This window comes from Palaemon carinicauda, chromosome 20, assembly GCF_036898095.1.
Source record: "Palaemon carinicauda isolate YSFRI2023 chromosome 20, ASM3689809v2, whole genome shotgun sequence".
Lineage (NCBI taxonomy): Eukaryota > Metazoa > Arthropoda > Malacostraca > Decapoda > Palaemonidae > Palaemon > Palaemon carinicauda.
Window position 1 is genome coordinate 94,225,511 of NC_090744.1, and position 12,888 is coordinate 94,238,398.

At 34.5% G+C, this 12,888-nt stretch overlaps 1 protein-coding gene across 1 annotated transcript in view; it reads left to right on the top strand.

The window, feature by feature from the left end:
• The first annotated feature begins 1,634 nt into the window (after positions 1-1,634).
• The window catches only part of LOC137659542 (uncharacterized), a 439,525-nt gene continuing 428,271 nt past the window's right edge, over positions 1,635-12,888 (top strand). The window contains exon 1 of the mRNA XM_068394408.1: positions 1,635-1,659. Within this exon, the coding sequence (XP_068250509.1) occupies positions 1,657-1,659 (3 nt within the window). The 5' untranslated portion in view covers positions 1,635-1,656. The remainder of the gene's footprint in view (positions 1,660-12,888) is intronic.

Consider the following 12,888-nt stretch of genomic DNA (forward strand, 5'->3'; position numbering starts at 1 on the left):
ATTTGAGGACAAAGCTTTCAGAAGAATATTGGACGTTAAATGACAGCCATTGGCAGGAACGTATTAGAAATGAAACTATATACGAGAAATTACTCGAGTGCCTTACGTAGACGAGACCATGGTGAAAGGTGAATGGAGATGATTTGGGCATGTTTTTCACAGACTCCAAGAGAGATTAGGTCACCAAACTTTCAATTGGGCTCCACACGGCATTAGAAGAGTTGGAAGACCTAGGCCTACATGGCTGAGGACTATGAAGTGTGAAGTAGAAGATGATGAATTGAGAAGTATTGAATTAAAAGTTCAAGATAGAGACGACTGACGAAATCTTACCGAGGTCCTTTGCATATATGGGCGTAGGAGGGGATGATGATATGTATGTTTAGTCAATGTGTATGTACATATGTATGTATCACAGTAACATTTCACTGTAGTATACGTTAATGAATGTTATGAAATCGGGCGAGTAGGCATTGAGAGAACAGGTAGGTACTCGTATTAATCATTGCTTTGCATTACCTTGCAACATTTAACAAGGTTCGATAACGAGGGAAGAATAATTGACCAAGTAAAACTCGACGAGAGATGAGATTAAAACTCGTCAGACCTAAAAGGTTAATGAGAGCCACGAACTGTTTATTCTGTGGTTTAAATTTTTGTATTGTGGTTTGTTCGTTAAAGGGGGAAGGGGTGGGTGGGTGGGGTGGGCGGTGGATGAGGAGGGGGTAGAGGAGGTAGATGGGAGTAGAAAGAAGGTGGAGGGGTAGACACTGCTTTAATGACAAACATCGAACATATATACCGTTCATCTACAATAGTTTAAAATACCTCTTTTAAATTACAAATAACGTAATTGTTAATTTTACAGAGATATGAATCGAAAACCAGCCATTTATCAAATGATACAGCTTGTTTAACAGATAAAAGTAGGAAGTCGGGACCTCCAAAGTCCACTGCTTAAGACGTTCAGAGCAAGAAGTCTGGACCATGTTGTTTCCACTAGAAATGGTGCCAAATTTCCCTTGAAATACACCTCTCTATCTATAATTTCCCATCCATATGCTATTTAAAAGTTATATTTCATATACTATGTGTACAGTATAGGAAGTCTCATAGTACAATGAATGTCGATATATAGGAATATAGCAACGATTTGTTTGAATTCTAAGTCATGTGGCATATTTTTTCCCATGTTGCTGCCACGTTGTTGAGGTGGTGTTGTTCCCCTTTGGCTCCTCCCCCAAGTCAGATGCTCACCGTCACTCTCGGCTCGTTTCCTTTAGAGTCCTTGAATTTGTCATCATTACAAAATGTTCTGATGAGGAAGATAATGATTATGCCTAATTCTAAAACGCCCCTAGACATTTACCTCATAATTTGGTATTAGTAAAAATAAATATAGGTGATAAATTCGAGAATCTGGCAATTACCACACTTTCAACCGACTTCATGATACGAACACACTAAAGCCTAGAGTTTCCCATGGAAGGCTAGAAAGCTCAGATGAGAGGTATTCTTAGACAGTGTTTCCGCGTTTTAATAGATTTATACGTATTTCAGTAGCTTTCCGTACATTGTGTTTAGTGTGATACTGTTTCTACGTCACTGATTAAGAGCTAAGCAGATAGATGAACTCCCAGTGAACTTCATAGCGAAATGGTGAGTGTTCTTATCGGAAATATTCAGCTATTCATTCGTTTTTGGTTGCAGTGATTTTGCTAGTATTGTAAATCCCATAGAAAATGCGTTCAATTTACGGCTTAGAATTTGGCAGTTATAGCGATGTACAGTTGGCTTCACTAATTCCGGTACATTTCATTGGAAGTTATGGAGACGTCAGTGTACCGGAATTAATGAAGCCAACTGTACCTTTGGTTTATAATGTTTGTGTTTTCTTTATAATTGTTTTACCAATTGTTTTTATTAAAGGTTGTGATATAATTAGCGAAATAGTGATTTTAGCACACATGAGCTTGTTAGGGAGCGGGTGTAGGCCCATGTAGAAAAAAAATTCCAGTTTTATTTCATTGTAGTCACGGAAAGTTAATAGTTAATGAAAGTCACGGTAGGGTTGTGCAAATTTTGTTGAAAATTAAAGCATGCGAAAATAAAATGAGCTAACTTGAATTCTGATCAGATGTGATTATGATATACTTTTATACCTGTCGTTCTCCCAGCTATGTACTTTCGAGTCCCTTACTAACTTATTGTATTGGTTCCATTAATCAGATTAGCTTTTTCGTACTGATAATACATTACATATAATGTATTGGTGATATTGAATTTAAGGGTTGTGGTGCCCTGGTGGTAGCGTCCTTGCCTGGTGATTGCCAGACTCGAGTTCGAGTCCCGCTCAAACACGTTAGTTCCTTTGGTCGCTGCAACCTCGATATCCTTGGGAGCAAAGGATGGGGGGATTTGGGGGAGCATATAGGCCTATCTGCTGAGTCATCAGCAGCCATTGCCTGGCCCTCCTTGGTCCTAGCTTGGGCGGAGAGGGGGCTTGGGCATTGTCCTGCTTGATAAGACAATGTCACTGTCCCTTGACTCTGCCATTCATGAGCGATCTTTAAACCTTTAAAAGGGACGGAGTAAGAGTCCACCATCGCTATCATTATTATTATTATTATTATTATTATTATACGAGAGAAGTTCTTAATTGCTATTTTTCTTTTCATTAAATAGTTAGTATTGTACATATTTTAAATTGTATGGTTTTGTTTTCTGGATTTTTATGCAGTATTTTTTCGATGTAACGTAAAGGAATATGACAAGATTGAATGGGACTTAAACGGCTTTAATAAAAAAAAAAAATGGGGATAAATAAGCGAATATAATTGAAAATTAGACCATAATATTTTCAACTGCCATGTTTTCATATTCTCTCTCTCTCTCTCTCTCTCTCTCTCTCTCTCTCTCTCTCTCTCTCTCTCTCTCTCTCTCTCTCTCTCTCTCTCTTTCATTTAAATCTATACATGCATACATAAGTATCGAATTTTGACGGGGTATGAAGTGTTAATTCACTTATACATACTAACTATATCGTTCATTAATAAACACCCCTGTCCCTATAGCACTTTCATCTTTCACCGCTGTGGGTGTGGGCCTAGTCATGTTTTTTTCTTCTTATGTACTCATTCATTCTTACTGCCATGATTGTTCATATTCTTTGCCCGTTGCTCTTATGTCCATTCAAATTACATTTTTTCACAGTTTTCGTTAATTTTTACATTTTCTTACATTTTTTTATGCGGGTGTTGAGATTCTCACTAATTAAAGTCTCTCATATCTCAACTCCGAATTTTTGTTTTATGTATTGTGAAATTATTAATGGGTTCCGAAACATTTACAAAATGATACTAATTTTTAGATCGGTTTCTTATTAGTATGAACAAAGCATAGTGAATCGCCTGACGTATTTGTTATAAGAATGGCCTTGGTGTATTAAATGAGAGAAATCTACTGTCTGGCGATATGTGGTAACTATCCATATATTTCTCAACACACTGACGAGTTGCTTACGATATGTAATCGAACTGTAAAATGGTTTCTTTGGATAAGGAACGTAACCATGTATAATCTATACATGATTACTGATGTATACAGATGATTTATTCACGGTTGATGATTGTGAAAAATATGAGTATTAATTTTTTTTCAATTATTCCCAAGGAATAAAAAGTATTAAATATTGTTACTTAAGACTTTTAACACGATTTATTCTTATAGAATGCTGGGAAGATAATTTTTCCGTTAAAAAAAAAATTACACGAGTTCCTGGGCCGAGACCGTAGATGGATATGCATTTTAACACGGTTTGATATATATATATATATATATATATATATATTTATATATATAATATATATATATATATATATATATATATATATATATATATATATATATATATACATATATATACACGTTGGTAAAATGTATGAATTAACGTAAAAGATTAATACCTTAACAACTTAAGATTTGCAGATGACATAGTTTAGTTTCGTGAATTATGGGAGGAATTGCAAAAGATGATAGAAGGTTTGAATACGGAAAGCAGAAATGTAGGACTGAAAATTAATATGAGTGAAATCAATATAATGTTTAACGAAAATGCAAACAACAAATAAGGGTCATGGACGAACCTCTAGAGATTGTTAACGAATATACGTACTTAAGACATTTAGTAATTTTTTTCCCCATGACATGAGACCAGAAAGAAAAATGTTAAGCATGGGATTGCGAATTTTTGGTAAGCAAAAGAAAAAAAAAGGAGAGAGATAGAATAAAGCAACACGGATATGAGAGGAAGCTAAGGTAGAGGATATTATAACAAGGAAGGAAAAGAAATGGACGTGGGAAGAACATATAATGAGAATGATAGATAATAGATGGACATTAAGAATAACAGACTGGGTCCCTAGAGATTGCAAAAGAAGCAGGGGAAGGAAGAGATGACGATGGATTGACGATCTAAGAAATTTTGTTGGTATAAACTGACATAGACCATAAACAGACGGGAATGGAAGGACATTTCTGAAGCTTTAGTCCAGCAGTGGTCTATCAGCTGTTATTAGTCCATTGCAGGAAAAGGGGCTCAGAAAAGTCCTTCCATTCCCGTCTACTTAGTGTCTTTCTATGCCAGTCTATATCAGCAAATTTTCTTAGAACGTGAATTCATCGTCTTCTCTTCCTTTTTGTGCTTCTTTTACAATCTCTATGACCCATTCTATTATTTTTCTTGCCCATGTATTATCTGTCATTCTCATTATATGTCTTGCCCAAGTCCATTTCTTTTATGTTGGTTAGAATATCCTGTAGCCTAGTTTGTTCTGGCGCCCATGTTACAGTGGCCAGCATGGTGATGAAAACTGGTCAAACCTCAGGCATATGTTTATATATAATGTTACAAACACACACAAATATGTATATATATATATATATATATATATATATATATATATATATGTATATATATATATATATATATATATATATATATATATATATATATATATTCAATTTTACATATACAGTAGATACGTACAGTATATTTATGCAAAATTATATATCGAATGATTTTGAGGCCTTTTATAGGCCTATACCTAGATTACCTTCTTCGTTTCTTGTTAGTTGAAGTCAGGTTGTACCTCAAGCAGACAATTGTGGGCTGCTTTCATGATCAGACCTGTCAGAAACAAACAACTGCAGAGAATCGTTACTAAAATCATATTACAGACAATTTAAATTTCATATTAGTGGTTGGTGTATATATTTAACAGTGATTTGTTCAATTAAAAGAATGGATTTATATCAACAAAGAAAGATAAGTCAATTGAGGATATTGCTTTACCTTGTTGATTTATATATATATATATATATATATATATATATATATATATATATATATATATATATATATATATATAATATATATATATATGTATATATATATATATATATATATATATATATATATATAGTTAGAGTTCTCTTGTTTGAGGGTACACTCGGGCACACTTTTCTATCTAATTTCTCTTCCTCTTGTTTTGTTAAAGTTTTTATAGTTTATTTAGGAAATATTTATTTTATTATTAATGTTCTTGAAATTTTCTATTTTCCCCTGTTCCCTTTCCTCACTGAGCTATTTTCCCTGCTGGAGCCCCTGGGCTTATAGCATCCTGCTTTTCCAACTAGGGTTGTAGCTTAGCAAATAATAATAATAATAATAATAATAATAATAGTATCATCATTATCACAATGATTAAGACTTAGTACGAGGACTGTTAACCCGATAGATTACAGCTGAAATGTATTCAATCTAGATTTACCATTTCACACTCTTCTATATATTCATTTTTCTTTTGACAATAGACTTAACATATAGTTACTGGTTCCTCTCCTGATGTGTCAAAAGAAAGTGGCGATAAGCCTGGATAAGAATCTAAATAATTAGCAAGTGAATTAGAGCCATGAATACGAAAACTACTTCCTTTGCCTTCAATGCTAATAGAGATTCGTTGTCTTTTGTTTTCTTGACACTCCACAAAGGTAACGGACCGATTCGTTTGAAAAGGAAACGAATTCTTAGAAGGGTTTGCTCATGATTTACATACAGTACATAGACTTTGGGTAAGAGTCCTTTTTAAGTTTGCCGTGCGAGATCTACATAACATAGGCTTTTTGGGTATACGAAGACTCCTTTTGGGGTTGCCGTGTCTTGAATTGATAACGCAGCTTCTGTAACGGCAGAATGTTTACTTAGGTGAGAATCGGCGTCTTTTGAATTTATATCAGTGAATGGGGTGTTTGAATCGGCGTTCGCAATACGTCGGGGAAGTTCGCCAGAAGGGATTTTTACGGCATCGGCGAAGATGGAGGGAAGTATGTGTGTGTAAAGGGGGGTAGGGAGAGGGGAGTAAGGGTTGCGCAGCACAATGCGGCGCCCCAAACTGTATGGCGTCGTAGTAGCAGTAGCTGAAGTAATAGTAGTAGCGGTGGTGAAAAAGCTTAGCCGTCCGAAAAGGGTTGTTTTGCAGGGAAGAGTTGGCAGGGACATTGGGTAAGGTGGGGCCTGGGATGTGGATTGGGAGGGGAGGGCTGTTGAAAGGGTAATGTGTTCAGTACCGGTGATGGGTAAGTTTTCCCCGTATGCAAATGAAGCGAATGTCTACTTACTCCAGACAGGGGTCCATTGACGACCAGATATTCATGCGAGATTCTCCATTGTGGACCTCGGGGCCTGCTCCAGTTAATCCAAAATCCAAATCGCCCTACCAGTCTCACACACACACACACGTGCTTCGTTGCCGCGTCCCTCTGTCTATTAGCCCCCTGTCTTAATAGCTGGCTTGTCTGTCGAAATAATCGCTTCTTTGCCTCGCCTAACCTGTTGCGACTCGGGACACAACTAGTGACGTCACAGGAGAAGTCAGGTTCCGAGGATTTTACCCGAAAATTCAGATTCTCTTTCGAGTTGGGAGGGCAGGAGGCCCTTAAGGGGTAGCGAAGAGACGAGGAGGACACCCCTGAGTGATTTTGGTTCCCAACGCCTTTTTGGGGTTTCCCCTCGACAGCAAAAAACCTCGGAGGGGGAAGACAGAGACAGACAGACAGACACTCGGAAAGGGTTGGAGAATAAAAGAGAAGGCGGCAGGAGCGGGAGGGGGCGGATGGCAGCAGCTACATAGAGAATGAGGGAGGTGGTGGGAGGAGGAGGAGGGTGAAAGTGGGAGGAGGGGGAGGAGAGGGTGAAGGGAAAGGAAGAATAGGAGAAGCAAGAGTGATAAATGGAGATTAGGAAGAAGGGAAGCGGTTGGAACATCTGGGGTTTGGAAAGAACATCTGCGTTCACACGCCGAAGAAAAAGTGGTAAGAAGAAGCAGAAGAAGAAGAAGGAGAATGGAAGAAACGCAATGTAAAAACTCAAAATAGTGGAAACGGAGATAAAAAACGCATGAATATGAATGAAGAAGTGAGAAATGAAGCGTAAAGGAAGTAAAAGAAGATATAGAGCAAGCAAACCGATAAAAAGAATGTGGGGTCGGAAGAGATTTAACTGATGTTGCGATATATACGTGAAAAGATATGAACGATGAAAAAAATAATGCGTGGTTTCATGTAAACGTTATTTTGAACAAGAGAGAGAGAGAGAGAGAGAGAGAGAGAGAGAGAGAGAGAGAGAGAGAGAGAGAGAGAGAGAGAGAGAGAGAGTATTTTGAACAAGAATAAAAAATGGGGGATAAAGTTTTGAACAAGAGAGAGAGAGAGAGAGAGAGAGAGAGAGAGAGAGAGAGAGAGAGAGAGAGAGAGAGAGAGATTACATGTGCAATGCTTTCCTGAATAAAACTTTAGTTGGATGTGTCAATACTGTCCAGACCAAACGGAAAAAGCTCGGTTTTTGTAGACTTGAATCTCTTGACTATTCAGCTGTAGGAAAAGTAAACAATTGATTCTTAATATGTATTGGTAATTAATCATTACTTAGTGACAATTAACTTTGGGGGTAATTGTCATTAGAAATTGTCTCTTCGTGGTGATAAACTAAACCAAAGGGGTACTCAGTGGAAAACATGCCTTCGTTATGCTAAGCAGTCTTATTTTGCTCTTAACTCCACTACGTACTTGTACTTAATGTATTTTCTTCTAAATATAATGGATTTAACCTTGGGTTATATACTTCACATTTCCACCAAATTTCGTTGAAATTGGTTCTGTAGCGTTTGCATAATATTCACAAACAAACCATGAAATAACGAAATATGTGCCATATACTTAACATTGCGATTATTTACATAGTCCTGCTGCGTCCTTGTACTTTGAAGTACTTTATCCAAAATGTTATACTGTAGATTCATCCTTGGGTCATACCCAACATGATTACCAAGTTTGATCAAAATCGGTACAGTTGTTTTTGTATAAAGTTGCTCACATACAAATAAATATCTAAGCTAACATACAAGGATGAATAAATACCCCTCCCAAAATCTTTGATTATGGCGAAGGCAATAATGAATGTTGATTTAATGTTTTCAGGCAAAATGCTATATTTATTTAGAACTAGACCATTTATATTACTTTTTAATTATACTGCTTCGACGACATCCTATTGAGATTAAACCTATTAGTCAATCATAGAATTAACAAAGGAAAATAAAATAATCTCTTCGGATCTTATTTTCGTCTGTTCAAATGATTGGTGTATCATCCCACAATAACAGAACGTACATGAAAATTTTTCTGATTGAAAATTCTTTTCCTCCCAACATTGTACGATCCAGGCTGTATCATTTGTGTTATTCATTTTGGTCCATATTATTATTATTATTATTATTATTATTATTATTATTATTATTATTATTATTATTACTTGCTAATCTACAACCCTAGTTGGAAAAGCAGGATGCTAAAACCCAGGGGCTCCATTAGGGAAAGTAGCTGAGTGAGGAAAGGAAACAAGGACAAATAAAATACTTCAAGAACAGTAACATTAAAATAAATTTTCCATATATGAACTATAAAAACTTTAACAAAACAAGAGGAAGAAAACTAAGATAGAATAGTGTAGCCCAGTGTTGCCAGATATGGGGATTTATCCCTAGATTTAGGGATTTTGGGTGTCTAATGGGGATATTCTGTCAGAATTTCTATGAAGAAGAAACAAAAATTAGAAATTCTTTATGTTGTTGCAATTAGTTTACTTGAACTATATATGAAGTATGGTGAGTAATTTCTATATGAGTAAAGCCTACATGTGGAAATGGGGATTTTGGGGTTGTTTTTGAGATTTTTTATCATGAGTTTTGGGGATTTTTACACCAACCCATCTGGCAACCCTGGAATTGTACCCTCAAGCAAGGGTCTTGCCTAAGTTGTCAGTCCATGTATACTGTATGCACAGACATGAAAATAACTTTAGGTATCTACGTAGCAGAGACGTTGATTTTAAGCAATATTTATAAGAAAAATGTTGACTAACATTAACTTCACTGGAAATAGACGACACAAGAACGGAATATAATATGTGAGTTGTATGAGGTACTACGCTAGTTTTGAAGGTTGATTAATAGCTAGTTCGTTTAAGATCGCCACGCCCTTTGAGACACGGGGTTTTTCACTGGTAGCCCATAAATTAATAGCTCTTGAGGACACTTATTTTGAGTTACTATCTTTACGTGAATTTGACATCCATGTAACTTTTATATTCCTATTTTTAACATCTGGGAATTCAGTCATAGAATCAGTTGATGTTAAATTATTACAGATTGCATTGGAATTGCATTGGAACCCCGACCACTAGCTTGCAACAAAGAGGTCGAAATTGCAAATAATAATATCATGCGAAGAAAGTAAATTAATTTTGTTATATGCCCAGGCCTTTCAACTTCAAAAAAAAATTATTTGTTTATTTAGATAAGTACGATTTGATTTTGTCAAAATTATAGCTCAATTGAAATCTTATGGACTTTTAGGGTTATAAATACCGTTTTAATTGTATTGTGAAAATTAGGATCTAGCAGTTTGAATATCAGATTGAGCAGATATTGTGGAAATGTAACATCAAGATACCGTTTGTATCTGTGGGAAAAATACATTCCCATAGAAAAGTGTATTTAGTGGAATATCCAGAATCTACTGTATGTGTATTTTTGGAGTAAGGTTGATAGAACCAAGTGTATATTCAAGTGAGTAACTGCGTCAGTCATTTAAAGAAGTTATTGATAGAACAAAATTTGCTCTTAGAGAAGTAATTGAGAAACCCCAGATAATCTTTAATGAACCAAACTGACAATAAAAAGACAGACTTTTGAAAGAATTAGTAAAAATAAACAAGCTCGTCTTTGGGAATTAAACAGGAGAGCCAGGGGAGGTAGCTAACAAAACCAGGAGTATTTCATCACGCAGCAGAGGCAGAACAAATGCGATGATTGCTTTTAATGATCATCAACATTCCCGGCGTCGTGTTCTTCATCAACAAAGCCCTCTAGCGTCAGCCATGAAAAGCATAACAACATAATTTACCCCCACAGTTTTCAGATCTGAAAGGGAACATGGCTTCTGTGTGTGCACGTCCCTGTCCAGCAAAGGGAAACACGATTCCACGTTACGTAAAATGAAAACCAGTCTGAGGCTGCTTTTCGGTAGCGAACAAAAAATCATCAGATATGGGATACAGTCAGGTTTCATCGTGTAATCCCGGTCTCTGTTGCTTCTTTTTAAACCTAATCTCGACTACTGTATGAGTTTTTCATCGTAGAGAGAGAGAGAGAGAGAGAGAGAGAGAGAGAGAGAGAGAGAGAGAGAGAGAGAGAGATGGAATAATGTTTTAGGAGTTTAATTCATATGGGAAATATAAAGCAACTGAAAATGCCTAGTATATATATATATATATATATATATATATATATATATATATATATATGTATTTATATATAATATACATATATATATATATATATATATATATATATATATATATATATATATAGTGTGTGTGTATGCTGCATATATATATATATATATATATATATATATATATATATATATATATATATATATATATATATATATATATATAATATATATATGTATGTATATAATGTATATATGTATGTGTGTGTATGCTGTAGATAGATATACATATAACACACACACACACACACACACACACATATGTATATATATATATATATATATATATATATATATATATATATACATGTTTATATATGTACATATACAGCATATGTATATATATATATATATATATATATATATATATATATATATATATATGTACATGTTTATATATCTACATATACAGCATATGTATGTATATATATATATATATATATATATATATATATATATATATATATATATATATATATATATCTATATATATATATATACAAGTATATATATATATGTATATATATATGTATATATATATATATATATATATATATATATATATATATATATATATATATATATATATATCCCATTGTGAGTGGTTTGCTGTTAGCGATCAGACTAAATTCTTCCACCATCACCAATTCGCACGTGGTGATGAAAATTGGCCAAACCCCAGACATGAATTGACAAAGACAGTGACTCCTCAACATCCGGATTTTAGCTTTAGGTTTGCTTAACTCTTTTTAAAATTTTAGGTGTTATTCTTGACAGCAAATTTCCTTTTGAGAAACGCATTAGGTCTGTGTCATCTTCAAATGCACGAATAAAGGGCTTATTGAGAAAGTCTTGTAAGATCAATCTATTCTGAAAAAGTGATTTAATGCTTTCATTCTACCTTGTTTCGAGTATTATTCTCCTGTCTGGTCTTCAGCTGATGATCCTCATCTTAATTTGTTGGACAGGAACTTACGGTCTATTAAGTTTCTTATTCCTGATCTAAATATTAGTCTCTGGCACAGTCGTTCAATTAGTTCCTTATGAATGTTGCATAAGAATTATCATAATTCTGATCATCCTTTACATTCTGATCTTCCCGGACAGTTCCATTTTGTTTGTAATACTAGGCAGGCAGTTAATTCTAATAGTTAGGCCTTCTCCATCATGAGGTGCAATACTACACAGTTCTCTAGAAGTTTTATTCCTACTGTGACCAAGTTGTGGAATGATCATCCTAATCGGGTAGTTGAATCGGTAGAACTTCCAAAGTTCAAAATTGCAGCAATTTTTTTGTTTTATAGAACAGGCTGACGTAAGTCTCTTTTAATAGTTTATATATGGAAGATGCTTTAATAATGTTATTGTTCTTAAAGTATTTCATTTTAATTGTCCATTACTTCTCATATACTTAATTTATTTCCTTATATCCTTTCCTCCTTGGGCTATTTTTCCGTGTTAGGTTTATAGTATCCTGTTTTTCCAACTTGGGTTGTAGCTTCGCTAGTGTTTTATATATATATATATATATATATATATATATATATATATATATATATATATTTGTGTATTTATATTTATATTCTGTTATTATTATTATTATTATTATTATTATTAAATGCTAAGCTACAACCCTAGTTGGAAAACCAGGATGCTATAAGCCCAGGGGCCCCAACAGGGAAAATAGCCCAGTGAGGAAAGGAAACAAGGAAAAATTAAATATTTCAAAAAATAGTAACAATAAATATTTCCTATATAAACTATAAAAACTTTAACAAAACAAGAAGAAGAGAAAGTAGATAGATTAGTGTGCCCGAGTGTACCCTCAAGCAAGAGAACTCTAACCCAAGACAGTGGAAGACCATGGTACAGAGGCTAAGACACTACCCAAGACTAGAGAACAATGGTTTGATTTTGGAGTGTCAAAATCGATACACACTATATATATATATATATATATATATATATATATATATA